This window comes from Nicrophorus vespilloides, unplaced genomic scaffold, assembly GCF_001412225.1.
Source record: "Nicrophorus vespilloides isolate i.1.1-1 unplaced genomic scaffold, Nicve_v1.0, whole genome shotgun sequence".
Taxonomy (NCBI): domain Eukaryota; kingdom Metazoa; phylum Arthropoda; class Insecta; order Coleoptera; family Silphidae; genus Nicrophorus; species Nicrophorus vespilloides.
In genome coordinates, this window is record NW_017099578.1 from 138064 (window position 1) to 152797 (window position 14734).

A 14734-nucleotide genomic window follows, 5' to 3' on the forward strand; every position below is an offset into this window, starting at 1 on the left:
GCCGCACAAACCTCACCATACGGATAGGGGGCGGCTGGAAATCATTAATTACACGGCGTAAACCGTTGATAAAATTGCATGTGCGGATAACGCAATTTACCAGCTTAGTATCAATCAAATGGCCAACGATTTCTTTCCTCACATGCTGACATTGAATTATATTTCAATTTTTAATGTCAACAAACTTTTTTTTATTGAGTTCAACGATTTCCAAGTACATGACCGTTTCATCATTTAATGAGAACATTTTGGAAACTAGTAACTCTAAAGATCTGTATTTATTTTCAGTCTTGATATATTAAGTAAATACATCAAATGTTACTTTTTATTTCCTTGTCTAGCTTGTAATCAATTGCATAATTTTAACAAAATGTGCTTCATTTCTTTTTTGTATTTTTTAAATTTCATCTTTGTTTTTTAAACATATTATTTGAACATTTTAACCGAAACTTCAAAAAAATCCTTTATTTTCTCGTATATGTTCTTATGTATATGTTGATATACTATATGAAATAATATCTAATATACATTTATTAGTAATTTTTGTTATAAATTTATTTAGAATTGGAAGTAAATGAACTTGAATTTTATTGTAAATATATTTTCAATGTAGACTATTTGGAGTATAATAATCTTTCTTGATGACAAAAGAAGTATACGTGTGTATGTTGATTTTATTTATAAACGAAACCAATTTTGCATTTCAAGTTCCTTTTTAATATATTTATAAATTATTCAAGTATAATGTTTTTTTTAATGAACTTTGTTATTACTGGTATACATAAGCTAATAAAAGCTCTGTTACAATTGAATTACATTCAGTATACGCAGTAAACATAAAACACATACGTATGTCTTTTTTATTAGATATTTAAATCGATTTTACGGTTTTGTCGTTAGAAAGAAATTGAAAAACATTACGTTCACCGGATTTACGGAGTCAACCTGAGTGTCTGCTCGTTGGTTTTTAAGGACTCCGGGAAAAATCTTTATATTTATATCAAAAAAACGAAGAAGAGAGGTGAGGTGTGGAGAAGAGAAAAGAAGCAACGTGAAAAGAAAAACCTATTCCCGCACACATTAGAATTATTACTGCTGAGGGAATTTTTATTGCAAACCCTTCGCACGTTTTTATCCCAGAAACAAATGCGAAAGGGAAAAACTTTTTAAAAGCTCTCCCTCTCGCAGACCTGCTTCGAACTATACGGCACCCTCTCGCTCCACACTCTTCGTACACGCCGCACAACTATAATGTATCACGTGTGGAATGTATTGTTACGACACTTTTATGAACTGATTTCTGATGCGTTTTGTTTGCGAACATAAAAATTACATTCCTTCTTCTCGTCCCCACTTTATTTCTCTCTATTTTTCGAATCACCTTCACATTTTTCTTTTCTGTCTGATAATATACTTGCAGACGCACCAAATTTATATGTCTCTTTTTTTTGTCTGTTCTAGGTAAGTCCATATTCCAATGAAGCTTCGAAACAGTAAGTTATTTACACACGTCGCAAAAGACTTTTCGTGTACCGCGGAAAACAAGAGTAGAAGTATTTCCACCGGAAGTTTTATTTGCTTATGGCTTCTAAGGTTAGACACCGCCTTTTTTGCATGAATTTGTTGTTAATTGATTTCAAATGAACTAATTAGTGTCTGTATTAATATGAAAAATATAATTATTTTTTTATTATTTAAGTTAAGATAAGTATAGATCATAAAATAGTTCATTTACTATTGTAGTTTGTATACCTGAAACTACAAAAAAAACTTAGTTTTACTATGTAGTTGGAACTACATTTTTATGAAGTGACACCTGTAATAACATAGTATGATGTATGAACTAAGGAAAATAAATTCACGTAACTAAATTTCTTGCTATCATTTGTTTTTAAGCTACATAAAGTTTTGTATACTTTTCCATTATTAGATTAGAGTTTATTTTATACTTAGTCTGATATTATCATTATACTTCAATTTATGATAGAATAAACATTAGTAAATAAGTAAAAATAATTTTAAAACTATTAAAAAATTGTATTGATTGATATTAAAGTTTATAAAAATTATTTTTGTGTTGAAAGTTTTGCTTGGTATCATATTATGATTATAATATTTATTTTATTTGTATAGTGTAGCTATGTTTACACATTGTTAACGTAACAGCAAAACTAGCACAAAAACATAAGAGACATGGAAACAACAATATAGTTAGTAGGAAGTCATTAAAAATAATCAAATTTTTGTAACATTTTATAATGACTTTATTATGAGTATATACTCAACTTATTAGTTTGATGTTAGTATTCCATGCGTAACTCTTTTATGTCTTTTTCGTGCGATATTTTAGGTTATATTTTTTTGAACTTTGCTCATTTATATTTTTATCCGAGTTATGTAAAGTCGGTCACTAATTTTCTTGTCCTTTTATATATCATATATACGTATATACTCAAGAATAAGAGGACGAAGAGAAAAGAGAGGAAAGAAAAACGGTAGGGAGAAAAATGATGATCTAAGTTACGAAATTCCCTTTCGCGTAGAGGCCTCGGGCACGTCCCGTTTAACCCCATCCCAAACTTATTATCGACTCTCGCAACCCTCTTAAATGTAAGAGGGAGGTTTTAACGATCAAAGAGATTCTTCGTCCATGGCCCAACTATATATATATCTATAGATAGAGAGAGAAAGAGAAGGAAACATTTTTTTATCGTCGTTTTAGCGGAGGAAAATTATAGAATGTTCCTCAATTGATTTCCTAGAAAATTAGATTAAATGAACTTTGAAATCCGACATTTCCCCTCGGTAATTGCGCCGCATAAAGCATATCTCAATATCAAAGAGATGATGCAGTTCCAGATCACATAATTCGTTGATTCCCTCCCTCTCCGTCTCTCCACGCATCGATGCTATTATCTCTCTTCCTCTCACATTTGGAACCGGAAAAGGGGGGATTCGATTCGCATTTTTTTTTTGTTCTGCGCGCCAAATACAATTTTTCAAATTAAGCAAATTTGCGGCGCGTCATAAATTGGAAAGCCATTTGTGTAATTGCCATTTATTTAGAGTTTAGATTTATGGTTTCAAGTCACTTCTGCGCCCCAGTCCCCCGCGATTTATTCATATTTTATATACAGTCGTGTGCATACAAATACTGGAATACTGGAATGAATGGAATTTCAACGTAAAAACCCCGGTATTAATGTAAACACAAACAGTTGTTTTTAGTTTGAACATGTTTTGCAAATACATTTTGTGTGTTTGTTTTTTTTTTGTAGCTTATTATAAAAAAAAAATGTAAAACAATTTCCCGGTATATTGACAATTGTTACCGAGTTTGCCGCGAATATCGCATTTCCCCGGTTATAAATTATACAATACATTTCAAATTTATTTATATACAATCAATAATTTGTATTAAACAAAATAAATATGAGGAGAAAACAATTTCCAAAATCACAGATAGATGGCGTGTTAGAATACCGTATGTCACTGTCAATGACCACTCCAATGCATTTGAATAAATCATCCATATTATATTACTATGACAGTCACACATTAAAATCGTAGATTTTTTTTATTGAACTGTTTAAATATTAAATACTAGCTACTAAACAAAGTTCAAGATTATTCTACTTCTTAAGACGTAATATTGTCAAATGTTATCTACAAATTATAATTTGTATAAGAGATAGTAATTTTTCAACTAACAGTTATNNNAAAAGTGGTTTTAACCGAAGTCGGGTAGCCTACGAGGAGACCTTGCCGTGTCGCCAAACAAGCCGACGGGGGAAACTCGTTCTCTGCAAAACCAGCAGGTCCCGCGGGAAGCAAGTTGTTGTACCATGACTGCGGAAAGAAAAGCGGTTTCGGTCCAAGGCGAAGAGCATCATCCTGTTGTAAATGTATTTAACATGACAACAGTTAACAAAAACAGGAGATAAATATACCAGTTACAACTAAACATTTGATAATTGCTTTTGATAGTTAATTTGAAAAAAGGATCATGTTGTAAATATATTTAACATGACAACAGTTAACAAAAACAGATAAATATACCTTTTACAACTAAACATGTGTTAATTGCACGTGATAGTTAATGTGATTAACTTAAAACGTTTCTAATTACTGAAAAATACTCAAAATTATTCAAGAAATGTAATGCAATTTTCCTTGTAATTAATTAATTTATAATCTAATGTTGTTCATTTTATTGATTGTGAGTTCAATAACCAAACGTATGTTAATATTTACTATGGCTTTAAACTACTTATTTGCTCGTTGTAAACAACCAGAGCTTACATTGTGTCGCTGGAACTAATTGTACAATTGAGCCGTAATAACGTAAACGCATTGCAATATATAGCCAATTATAATATAAACCATATATTAAATACGTGTATTATACATTTTCATATAAAATACATTTACAGAACAGTTTACGTAAGTAGTTTTACATGACAGTTTATCGCGTACATAGCTGAATAAACTTAGGATTAATATTTACTTATGCTATCACAACGAAAATGTCATCTACTTGATTTTTAGGTTAAATGTTCGGGAACCGAAAATTTTGTTCGCATACCGAGAGTTCTTTATATTTATGTTCGGGCATCGAATTTTTGAAAAAATGTAAATTCTATTGTTTTTTATGTGTACTGAAAATAATTCTGCGAACACAATAACTTAATAGTAATAATATTAATTGATGTAACTGTAATCATTATATAACATAAATAATTATAGAATATAATACATAGTTTTTCACTAATAATAATAATTTCTTTTACTAATAATACTTTTCTTTATTTAAATTTTTAGTTAAATTTTAAGTACAAAAACTTTTTAATAACTGTTGAATCACAACTCCTCTCTTTGATTAATGATAACTTTGAAAGTCTACATATATTGATGTAATGTTGTAAAGAGAGTATTTTTTTTAATTAGAAAAAAAAGCAAACAAATGGATTTACATTGAATGTCAAATGTTTAAATATAAATTTAACAAATCTAGATTTTACTTAATAATCATTGTTAATTCTAATATAATAATTTTTATGTCGACTAAAATAATCATACTTTCATTGTCTGGTGAATACTACTGGTGGACACAGTTATTGCATTAATGTTTTTTTTGGCTTTACAGTAATAGAAAAGTATCAAAGTCTAAAATGCACATTATTTTCTTCCATCTTCAAAAGGGTACTAAACTGACACAAATCCGAACCAACACAATTATTTATATATAAATTGAATAGAAATAAGAAAAATAATGTATTTTTTTAAAGAAAACAAACAAAGATTACTTTCGGAAATTGTATGAAAAATAATCTTTTGTAATGTAACATATGCGACTTACGTAAATACAAAAAACTGTTATATTACCATAAACTAGTTCATTTAATATTTAGTAATTACCTCAAATCAAAAAGTTAAACAAACTGTTAATTTTCTCTTACTTATTTTGTTGCTTTCTGTTCCACAGTATCTTTTATTTTCGACGCCGAAAATAAATGAATTGATATGGCCCGAGGCGCCCGCTACATGAAAAACTACTTTAACCAATTAAATGGCACAATAATAAATTGATTTCGTTTAATCACCCCCATAGAATCTAAACCTGACACACGATATACCGTTTTTTCTGTCAAAGGGTCTAAAAAAAAGAGGGTGTGTTTGTAACTTTCTAACAGCCGCTTCCCCCACCATTTTGCAAAGAGGTTTCTATACATATGTGTGTGTATATATAAGTATATATATAAGCCTACTTTGCCTGTGATGTTGATTGATCATTTGTAATATGCCACTTGGTACGAGCTACAAACATGCAACTGACTATTGTGCATACACACTGTATGTGCGTACACGTGTTTCTTCGTTTTAATGAAGTTATTAGCACTTGCATTCGCAAATTTCATGACAATCGGCCGTTAATTTTGAGCCCAGTTAGGGCGTCAATCGGGTGAATAATGTCCTGTTGTTATATTTTTCTTTAATATGGGTGTAAAATATCGCACAAGAAATAATAATGTCAGAAGCAACAAACAACTCCATTAGGCTTCGTTACGAAACATTATTTTTCTATGCATCAAAAAAATCAATGATTTGTCCATATATATATATGTTTTTTTCGTCTCTCTATACTCTACTTCCTAACTAATCAAATTAATGTACTTTTTTTACGATATATTGGTTCTATTAAAAATTCGATTAATGTCACCCAATAATGGTCGGTTCCGCGCTAATGTATATTGTAATTATTTCCTGTCAATTTGTATTTGCTTTTTATATGGAGCTGCATATATGCATTTCTCGTTTTATTAAACATAACTGAAATTATTTACGTTGCTGTTTCCGGGCAAACATTTTAAGTATCTGCATTACGGTCCATAAATATAATATATAAATATGAAAAATTAAATGTGTTTTTATGTAACTACATTCGAATTTTAATGTTCAATTCGAAGTTTTGTATATATACCATTAAAATTTATTTAAAATTAAATTTTCATATTAAATGAACTACTTGTTACATGCCAAGTAACTTATCAATTAATTGTGTGCGTACTATTGAAACTTCTTATGCTAGAAAAAATATGACGGGAGAAGTTTTCAAGTACTTGTACCAGTTTCTAAATTAATATGTTACGATTAAAGCTTATATGTTTATATTAGGTATTTTTAGAATATCTATTACAAACAATATAAGTATACTCTATACTTTATTTAGTTATTCTATATATTATCTGCTGAGATCAGTGTAAAGTTTTGAAATGAAATATTTTCATTGAAGGTTAGAATCCTTAAAATGTTAAGAGTGATTGTATTTAACTAACTAACTTTGTAGATATACCAAGAAACGTATCAAGTAACTGTGTGCGTACAACTCGAAACTTTTTATGTTTGAGAAATTCAGACGGGATTATGATTTAAATGTATACATTTGTCACTCATACTTGCTCAAGTTTCTAGTTTAATATGATAGGATTAATACGGTATTCAATAAAATAACTAGGTATTTTGTAGTAAACCGTTGAAGTATATAATAACGACTGCAATTAGAGCAGCGGTTTTCAACCTTTATGCTACTACGCCTCTCCGAAAAACAAAATTCCGCGCCTCCTTTACCTTTTATTGTTTTAATAGATTAAATAATATAAACACGTTTTATTTATTTCAAGATATTATGGTATAAAAATTAATTTATTAAAAAATTTTGGCGCCTCCCCTGGCAATAGTCCGCGCCTCCCCAGATAGGCGCGCCTCCCAGTTTGAAAACCGCTGAATTAGAGAAAGTTTTGTAATAAAATATTTCCATTGAATATTGTAACCCTTTTTTTAAATTAAATATCGATATTATATACTTGTCAAGTAACTTGGAAAGTATTAAACATCTTATGATTAATTACTCTACTAAATTATCTTTCCTTATGTCTTATTTTTAAAAAATCACTCAAATTGAACAAAATATTTCTAAAATAATTACATTATAATCTCAATAACAATTTCACAATACAAACTAATGTAAAACAAATATCATCGAAACAAACAAATTAGTTTGTGGCGCCATCTTCGCGCTTGATTGAACATTACATTGGAAACATTTCGCGAACCCAATTAATTTTGCGGTAACTCATTATCGAATTAATCAAATTCCACTCCGTTTTCACTGAACCAATGCTAATTGTCCATTTATTAAATTGAGGTATTCAAACAGACCGCATTATATGCTGGAATTTGATAAAAAATAAATACAAATATTTTTCCCGCGAAAAATTGCATGCACCGGAAAATGAAAGTGGTGGATTCGACCGTGGCCCCCTCGACGTTTTCTTCGCGCCGCTGTGCTATTTTTTTATCGTTTCAGAATGTAAGCCCCGGCAGCGGTGACATTAAAAAACATTGGCTCAATTTATAAAACAAAAGACCCTTCGCGCATAACCAAGAAGGGGTGTACGTAATTGAGCTAAATAAGCCTTAAAAAACGCTTGTAGCATAGGCGAAATATAAGCATTAATCCGACAGCGATTGCTCTGCGTCTGACAGATCTAATATAAAAATTTGGACGACTTATTGCGGCTGCTTTTCGCGTGGTTCTTGGTCCACAGCCAACGTGTCTCATATGTTTGTAGCAATGAATGCATTGGATTTCTGCAAAAAAAAAATCAATTTGTCAACTTGTCACCAGTTGAAAGGTATTCTAATAGAAACGAGATAATTTGATAAAATAACAAATTTAAACAAACATGTTCGAACTTGAAATCGTTCTAGAGTAAGTTCGACTTTTGAGTAAAACTGAGTATTACTTGCATGTATTTAATTTATAATTAACTCTGCTTAGTTTAATTACTCTTAAATAAGTACAGTAAAATTTATTTTATCAATAAAATAATTATTGATTGCATTCGAGTTTTAAAACGTTATTTTATAAATTAATTGTTCTTTTTTTATATTATTGAATACAGATATAAATTTACACCTGTCTCGGAACACATATGTTTGTAGCAAAGAATGCATTGGATTTCTGCAAAAAAAAATTGTCAACTTGTCACCAGTTAAAAGGTATTCTAGTAGAAACGAGATAATTTGATAAAATAACAAATTTAAACAAACGTGTTCGAACTTCAAATTCAAACCGTTCTAGATTAAGTTCGACTTTTGAGTAAAACTTTGCAATAAAAAAATATGTGTTAATAATTCACAAGCTTCCAAAAGTTGACTACATGAGAAAGCAGCTAAACGTTTGTCACCAAAAATTATCTTTAATATTTTTTCAATACCATCTAAATAATTCTTCTAAACACTTGATTGTTCTTATTTACCAATGACATGATTTGATACATGATTGAAAATGGAACTTGTGATTCAATTGATATGCGAAAACTTTTCTTTTTGTAATTTTTAGTATTTATTTCATTTTAAATTAACTGAAGTTCTGATACTGCAAATAACGTTAATTAAATTAATTAAAACGTAGTTACGTTTATTGGGATGAAATTATTCAATAAATAATATATAATTTTTTAAATAAAATAAAACACGTTAGAATGTTTTAACTTCCTATTTTGAGATTAGAATGTTGGTTCGATGTTTAAGAGACTAATATTTAATTTCAAAGAATAATAATTAAGACTGTATTAAAAGCATTGTTCATCAAGAACTTAAGATTTAGTAGTTACATTTTCGCGAAAGTATCTTTTAACTAAATTATAGTTAAGATTTGCATAATAGTTGCGTGTTCACGTAAGTTTACAAAAATGTTGCTTGAATTATTCAAAGAGCAATTCACACGTCATCAAAAGGGGGCGATGTTAAAATAGTTTAATGGCGTTATTATACCTAATTACATAAAGAATTATGACACTTCTTTTTGTTATATTATTCAATGTTAATTCTTATAATTTGCTCATTTTTGTTTGTTAACATTTGAAACTATAATGAAAATTCAAGGAAATAAATTATTTTTTATTTTATTTGTACAATTCTAACAAATATGATTAAAAACATTGTTTGTGATATAACATATAAACATTGTTCATTGATTTTTTTCTGTTAATGTTCATTACGTGTGATATTCTGTTGCGTTTGCTGAAGTACAACTTCAACTTTGACATCGATGCCAATGAGTGAATGAAGAAAGTTTCGCAATTGTAACGGATACAAGGAGTTAAATTATCGGGAGCCAGTAATTACAGAAAACATCGATTAATTGCAAGTTTGCACAATGAGACGGGAATATTCTAAGAAGAGAGTGAGTTTGAGTTGTAGCTCGGATTGCAGGAAAAGTTTTCGAATGAAGCAACAATGGAAATAGTTGACATAATCAGACTGAGATTATTTTCCAAATATCTTTTGTAGAATTAAGTTCGTCTATTTCATTTCACAAGCAACATTTCAGTTAAATTACTTGCATGTATTTAATTTCTAATTAACTCTTCTTGGTTTAATTACTCTTAAATAAGTGCAGTAAAATTTATTTTATTAATAAAAAAAATATTGATTGCATTCGAGTTATAAAACGTTATTTTATAAATTAATTGTTCTTTTTTTATATTATTGAATATTGAATACAGATAAATTTACACCTGTCCAATTTATCCGCTAACATTTTATTAAAATGATTATAGTCAATAGTGTATTCATTTTATGTATGAATAACAACACATTTGTTATTGATTGAAATGTGTAATGCAATATATTAAATAAATGTCACATCAACGTTTATATTTGTAGTTTCGAAATATCTATATATTATTATTTTCATATATTGAATATATTTATTATTTAGCAAATATATATTTAACGGATGAAGAAACATAATTTCGACAATATTATCATGTTACAAATATCATTGCTAAAATTATAGTTTATATAACAAGATATAGAGAGTAAATTTATTTAAATTATCTAATGGAAAAAAATGTATTTTTGAAAAAAAAATCCATAACATTGTCTACATTCTGATTCTATAATATTCTCTATAATAGTCAATAGTTGTATTTTATACTAATTAATTGGGAAATGATGAAAGTTTCCAATAAAATATTTTATATATTTGATTAACTTTTATCGGCTCTAAGAAAATACTACTAGAAATATAATAATACTGATCCGAAAGTTGGGCATTATTGAAAGTGTACGTAAAACTTGTACTAAACAATGTCAAATTATTTGGTGATGGAAATTTGAAGAATTATATTAGAAATCTATGCATATTATGAATTTGGATTTAAAAGTGAAGAATATTCCTATATAATTTGATAAATTGTACTTTACAACGTGATGGTTTGTAGCTAAAGATAAAATTGTATTTAAATAATAATCTACTGAACATGATACAACAGTAGCCATTAGATGTTATGAAATTACTGACATTACATCGAGGATTTTGATTCTTTTGATGAATAACTGAAGAAGTTTTTGAATTGTAGTAAGTAAAACAATATACTTGCACATTTATGATGAAATAAACGTCTGTAAAAAGTATGTTTGAGCATGGCTATAGAAAAAAAAATGACGTACAAATAATAATATAAGAATAATTGTACCAAAGAAATTTGAAAATAATGGCATAATCTCACTCTGATTATGTCAACCATTTCCATTGTTGCTTCTTCACTCGAGCGGCAAAAACTTTTCCTGCAATCCCAGCTACAAACTCAAACTCACTCTCTTCTTAGAATATTCGCGGCTCATTGTGCAAACTTGCAAATGAATCGCTGTTTTCTGTAATTACTGGCTCTCGATAATTTAACTCCTTGTATCCGTTTCAATTGCGAAACTTTCTTCATTCACTCATTGACATCCATGTCAAAGTTGAAGTTGTACTTAACCAACACAACACACGTAATGAACATTAACAGAAAAAAAATAACAATATTTACAGTGTTTTTGAATCAGTTCTGGTCTACTAGGTCTTGTTCATATCATACAACATTAACATCAGATGTTATAAAATTATTGACATTACATCGAGGAATTTGATTTTTTTGAAGAATAATTAAAGAAGTTTTTGAATTGTAGTAGGTAAAACAATATTGAATACTTATATCTTTTATGATCAAACAAAACTCTTGAAAAATTGTGTTTGAGCATGGCTATTAGAAAAAAATAGAAAAACTGATTTAAAAATAAAACTTTTTGAATTCCAAATAACCATTTTTTTTTTAATTTAATTTAACGGTTTATTCATAACTAATCAAATATACTACATTTTGGTATATTAAAGCAATTCCGCAATTTGTTAAGAAAAAAATAATAATTACAAAAAATTAGCTGTCTTCAAAGTTTAAAAAAAAAGTTTTTTCCAGTTTACACCGAAACAATCTAAAGTTCATAGAATTAATTATTATAAGAAAAATATGTTGGTGTTTTGAAATGTTTGCTATATTTGATAATACAGTTAAGTTTTCTGAAGTATTTTTTATTTTAATTCATAATATCCCCTGATTTTGTAAAAAGTTATTAAAATCTAAATCTAAAATTAAAGGTGGTCACCTCAAATTACTAAACTCAAATAAGTTTAAGTAATTTCAGTTGATAAAGTATATAGTTGTCTTTTGTCTCGTATTGAGTAATCAATGATTCAATGAGTTATTTACAGTGGTTATTAAAGTATATTTTCATTACAATGAGCTAATGTTCTTTGTCAAATATCCTTCTATATGAATAGATGCAGGATGCAGGAATAATGATGCGGCTAAACACTGCGATGCATTTGATTCTGTAGTTAGGGAAGAACCGCAAAACGTGCGTGCGGGAAAACTGCAGAAAAAAAAGTATGGAGGATTATTTGTGCAGCAGTTCCCCATTCCCGTCGGCCTCTCCGCCGCTACCCCTAATAACGGTTCAATAGAGTTGTAGTTTGGCCGCATGCATTCTATCGAGTGCACAACCCCAGATTTTATTATTGCATCGGAATAGAAAGAAAATACAAAAAGGGGAGCGCGCCGCGCCGCATTGTGTCGCCCCCGGCGTTACGCAATCGCCTCTAAAATAGTTGCGAAATCGCAGGGACGCGAATACACAATGCACACACACAATGCATGAAACATGGATGAACAAAAAAAAAGAAACGAAATCCGGAAGGTTCGTTTGTGTTATTGATACAAATTACAGCTAGATTTTTTTCTATTGTTGCTGACGAAACTGTGGATTTGGAGCGCGCGCGCGCGCCTTTGTGTCTGCTACGTGCAGATGAGCTTCTCGTTAAGAGACTGCTTTAATTAGGAGGTATACACCTTAATGACATAGCAACACTTTGTCAATTAATCTTAGAGTTGGCTATGAATTATTCATCGGGCCTCGCGTTATTATGTACACAAATTAATCGATACGCGTTTGGGGTACAAATAATCACGCATTTCTGAAATACCTATAACATATTTTGCTTCTTTCATCTGAATACTATTTAAAAGCTACTTTATAGGAAAGAAAAAAAACGAGATCTCATCGCATATTATAGAAGACATGATTTAGTGCATGTTGATTTTGAATAATATTGAGTTGGTGCATAATTATCAGACGTTTTTGTAGACGTTTTTTGTTAATAAAAATTGCTGTTTTGTTTACTTTTTTTAATTAAAATATTATTTGCAAGTGGGCAGCGGTTATTGAAGAAATAATCATTTAAAAATGTTATTGTAGAATTTTTTTATGTTTCTTTTTTCATAATAAATATTATTGTGCTATATTTTTATAATTCTATAAATATGAAAAAATGTTGATATCTACGGATTAAAATCCGTATTTTTATTTATGCAGTTTTTTTTTGCAGAATATTTTATTTTGTTATATTTTTTTGTTAAAAATAGGGATTGTCGTTTTTACCGACATTTATTTAAATCTATACGCTAAAAAAGTCTATTTGCTGTAGTATACAACATATTTACTACATAAATTTTCATGAATTAAGTGCTGATGGCACTTTGATTGAAATCTTTGAGTGATTCGTATATATCTAGAATGGTTTCTTTTTTCATTAAAAAAAATAAACATTAACGAAAAGCCCATTAAGAGATCTGCATAATTCATCGGACGAATGGGGGTGGCTTATTAGTTGCTAGTAGACAAAAAGACTTAATTGATTTATGGCAGTCCAATATTGAAAGTGTCCGTGCGCGCTTCCTTTCCCCATTCTTTTATATACTTTTTTCTTCTCCTCTGATTCTTTTCTTGTTTTCGATTCGAATTAGAAATGGCGAGAAATAAATTTAATAATAAGAGACGGGGAGAGTAAATTGTGCGAACAAAAAGAGGGAGTACGAGAGGGAGGGCGGAAAGTCCTTGGGAGAGGAGGAAGAAAAAGTAAAAAGAGAGTGAGAGAAGAAGAAATTAATGAACTGGCCTCCCTTTGAAGCGTTCGAGATTTTAAACAATTCCTTCCTCCTCCGCGGATAGCCCTCTGAAAGCCCTTGCCTTCTTCTTACGATGGGGTGGAGGGTTGAACCTCGGGAATTTATACAATTGCGCGCAGCGCCCTAATGGCCGGACCAGTTAACTTATTCAAAACGTTATATGGTGCGAACAAAACCAGAAGCCCATTGTGCAGTCCCGCGAATTTAATTCGTCCGAGAGGATGAGAGAAAGAAATGGAAAGAAGAGGTCGAATGAAGGAATGAAGATGGATAAGGATGCGAGCGACGGAAAAATTGGTATTGTTGTGTTGAGCTGTTGATGGGAGGGATGAGGAGGAGGTGGAGGTAGCCACGGAAATGAATTTGAAGGGAGGTCTAATGGCAAGCCGGAAATGAGACAGGTAGTCTGTTCGGACGGCTTAGTTGGCCCATCAGGTAGTTAGTTATTTTTGATGCCCTTTTGTTTAGGTACGGCCCCACTTCTTCCTTTCTTTTCATTTCGCAACCTCCGTGTTAATTTTCTTTGCGCGATACGTGGGATCGAGATGTGAGAGGGCGCGAGCAATATACGCCGCATAAGGAATATAAATATATCGAGGGCTTGGTCAGAGCTGCACTTATTTATATCTACAGAAGGAAGATATATCATGTGCATAATAGCCTGTAACATTAATTGGCCATATTTTACTTCTCTCTCCCCTTAGTATTATGCTTCGTGCTTTTTTTCCTCTCATTCTCCTCTCTCTATCTATCTCTCACTCTGCTACCCATCCACCTCCTCGCACAACATTGTTATATTTGGTGGGGTAAAGTGCCAACCGCAAGATAAAGTTCCTTTATATCCGCCATCCTTGGTGCATATTTTTTTCTTCGTTCGT

The 14734-nt window shown here is 30.2% G+C and overlaps 1 protein-coding gene across 1 annotated transcript in view; it reads left to right on the forward strand.

Annotated features, from left to right (window-relative positions):
• LOC108564806 (4-hydroxybutyrate coenzyme A transferase-like) overlaps positions 1-14734 on the forward strand; it is a 29468-nt gene that overhangs the window by 11287 nt on the left and 3447 nt on the right. The window contains exon 2 of the mRNA XM_017923947.1: positions 12173-12359. Within this exon, the coding sequence (XP_017779436.1) occupies positions 12173-12359 (187 nt within the window). The remainder of the gene's footprint in view (positions 1-12172; positions 12360-14734) is intronic.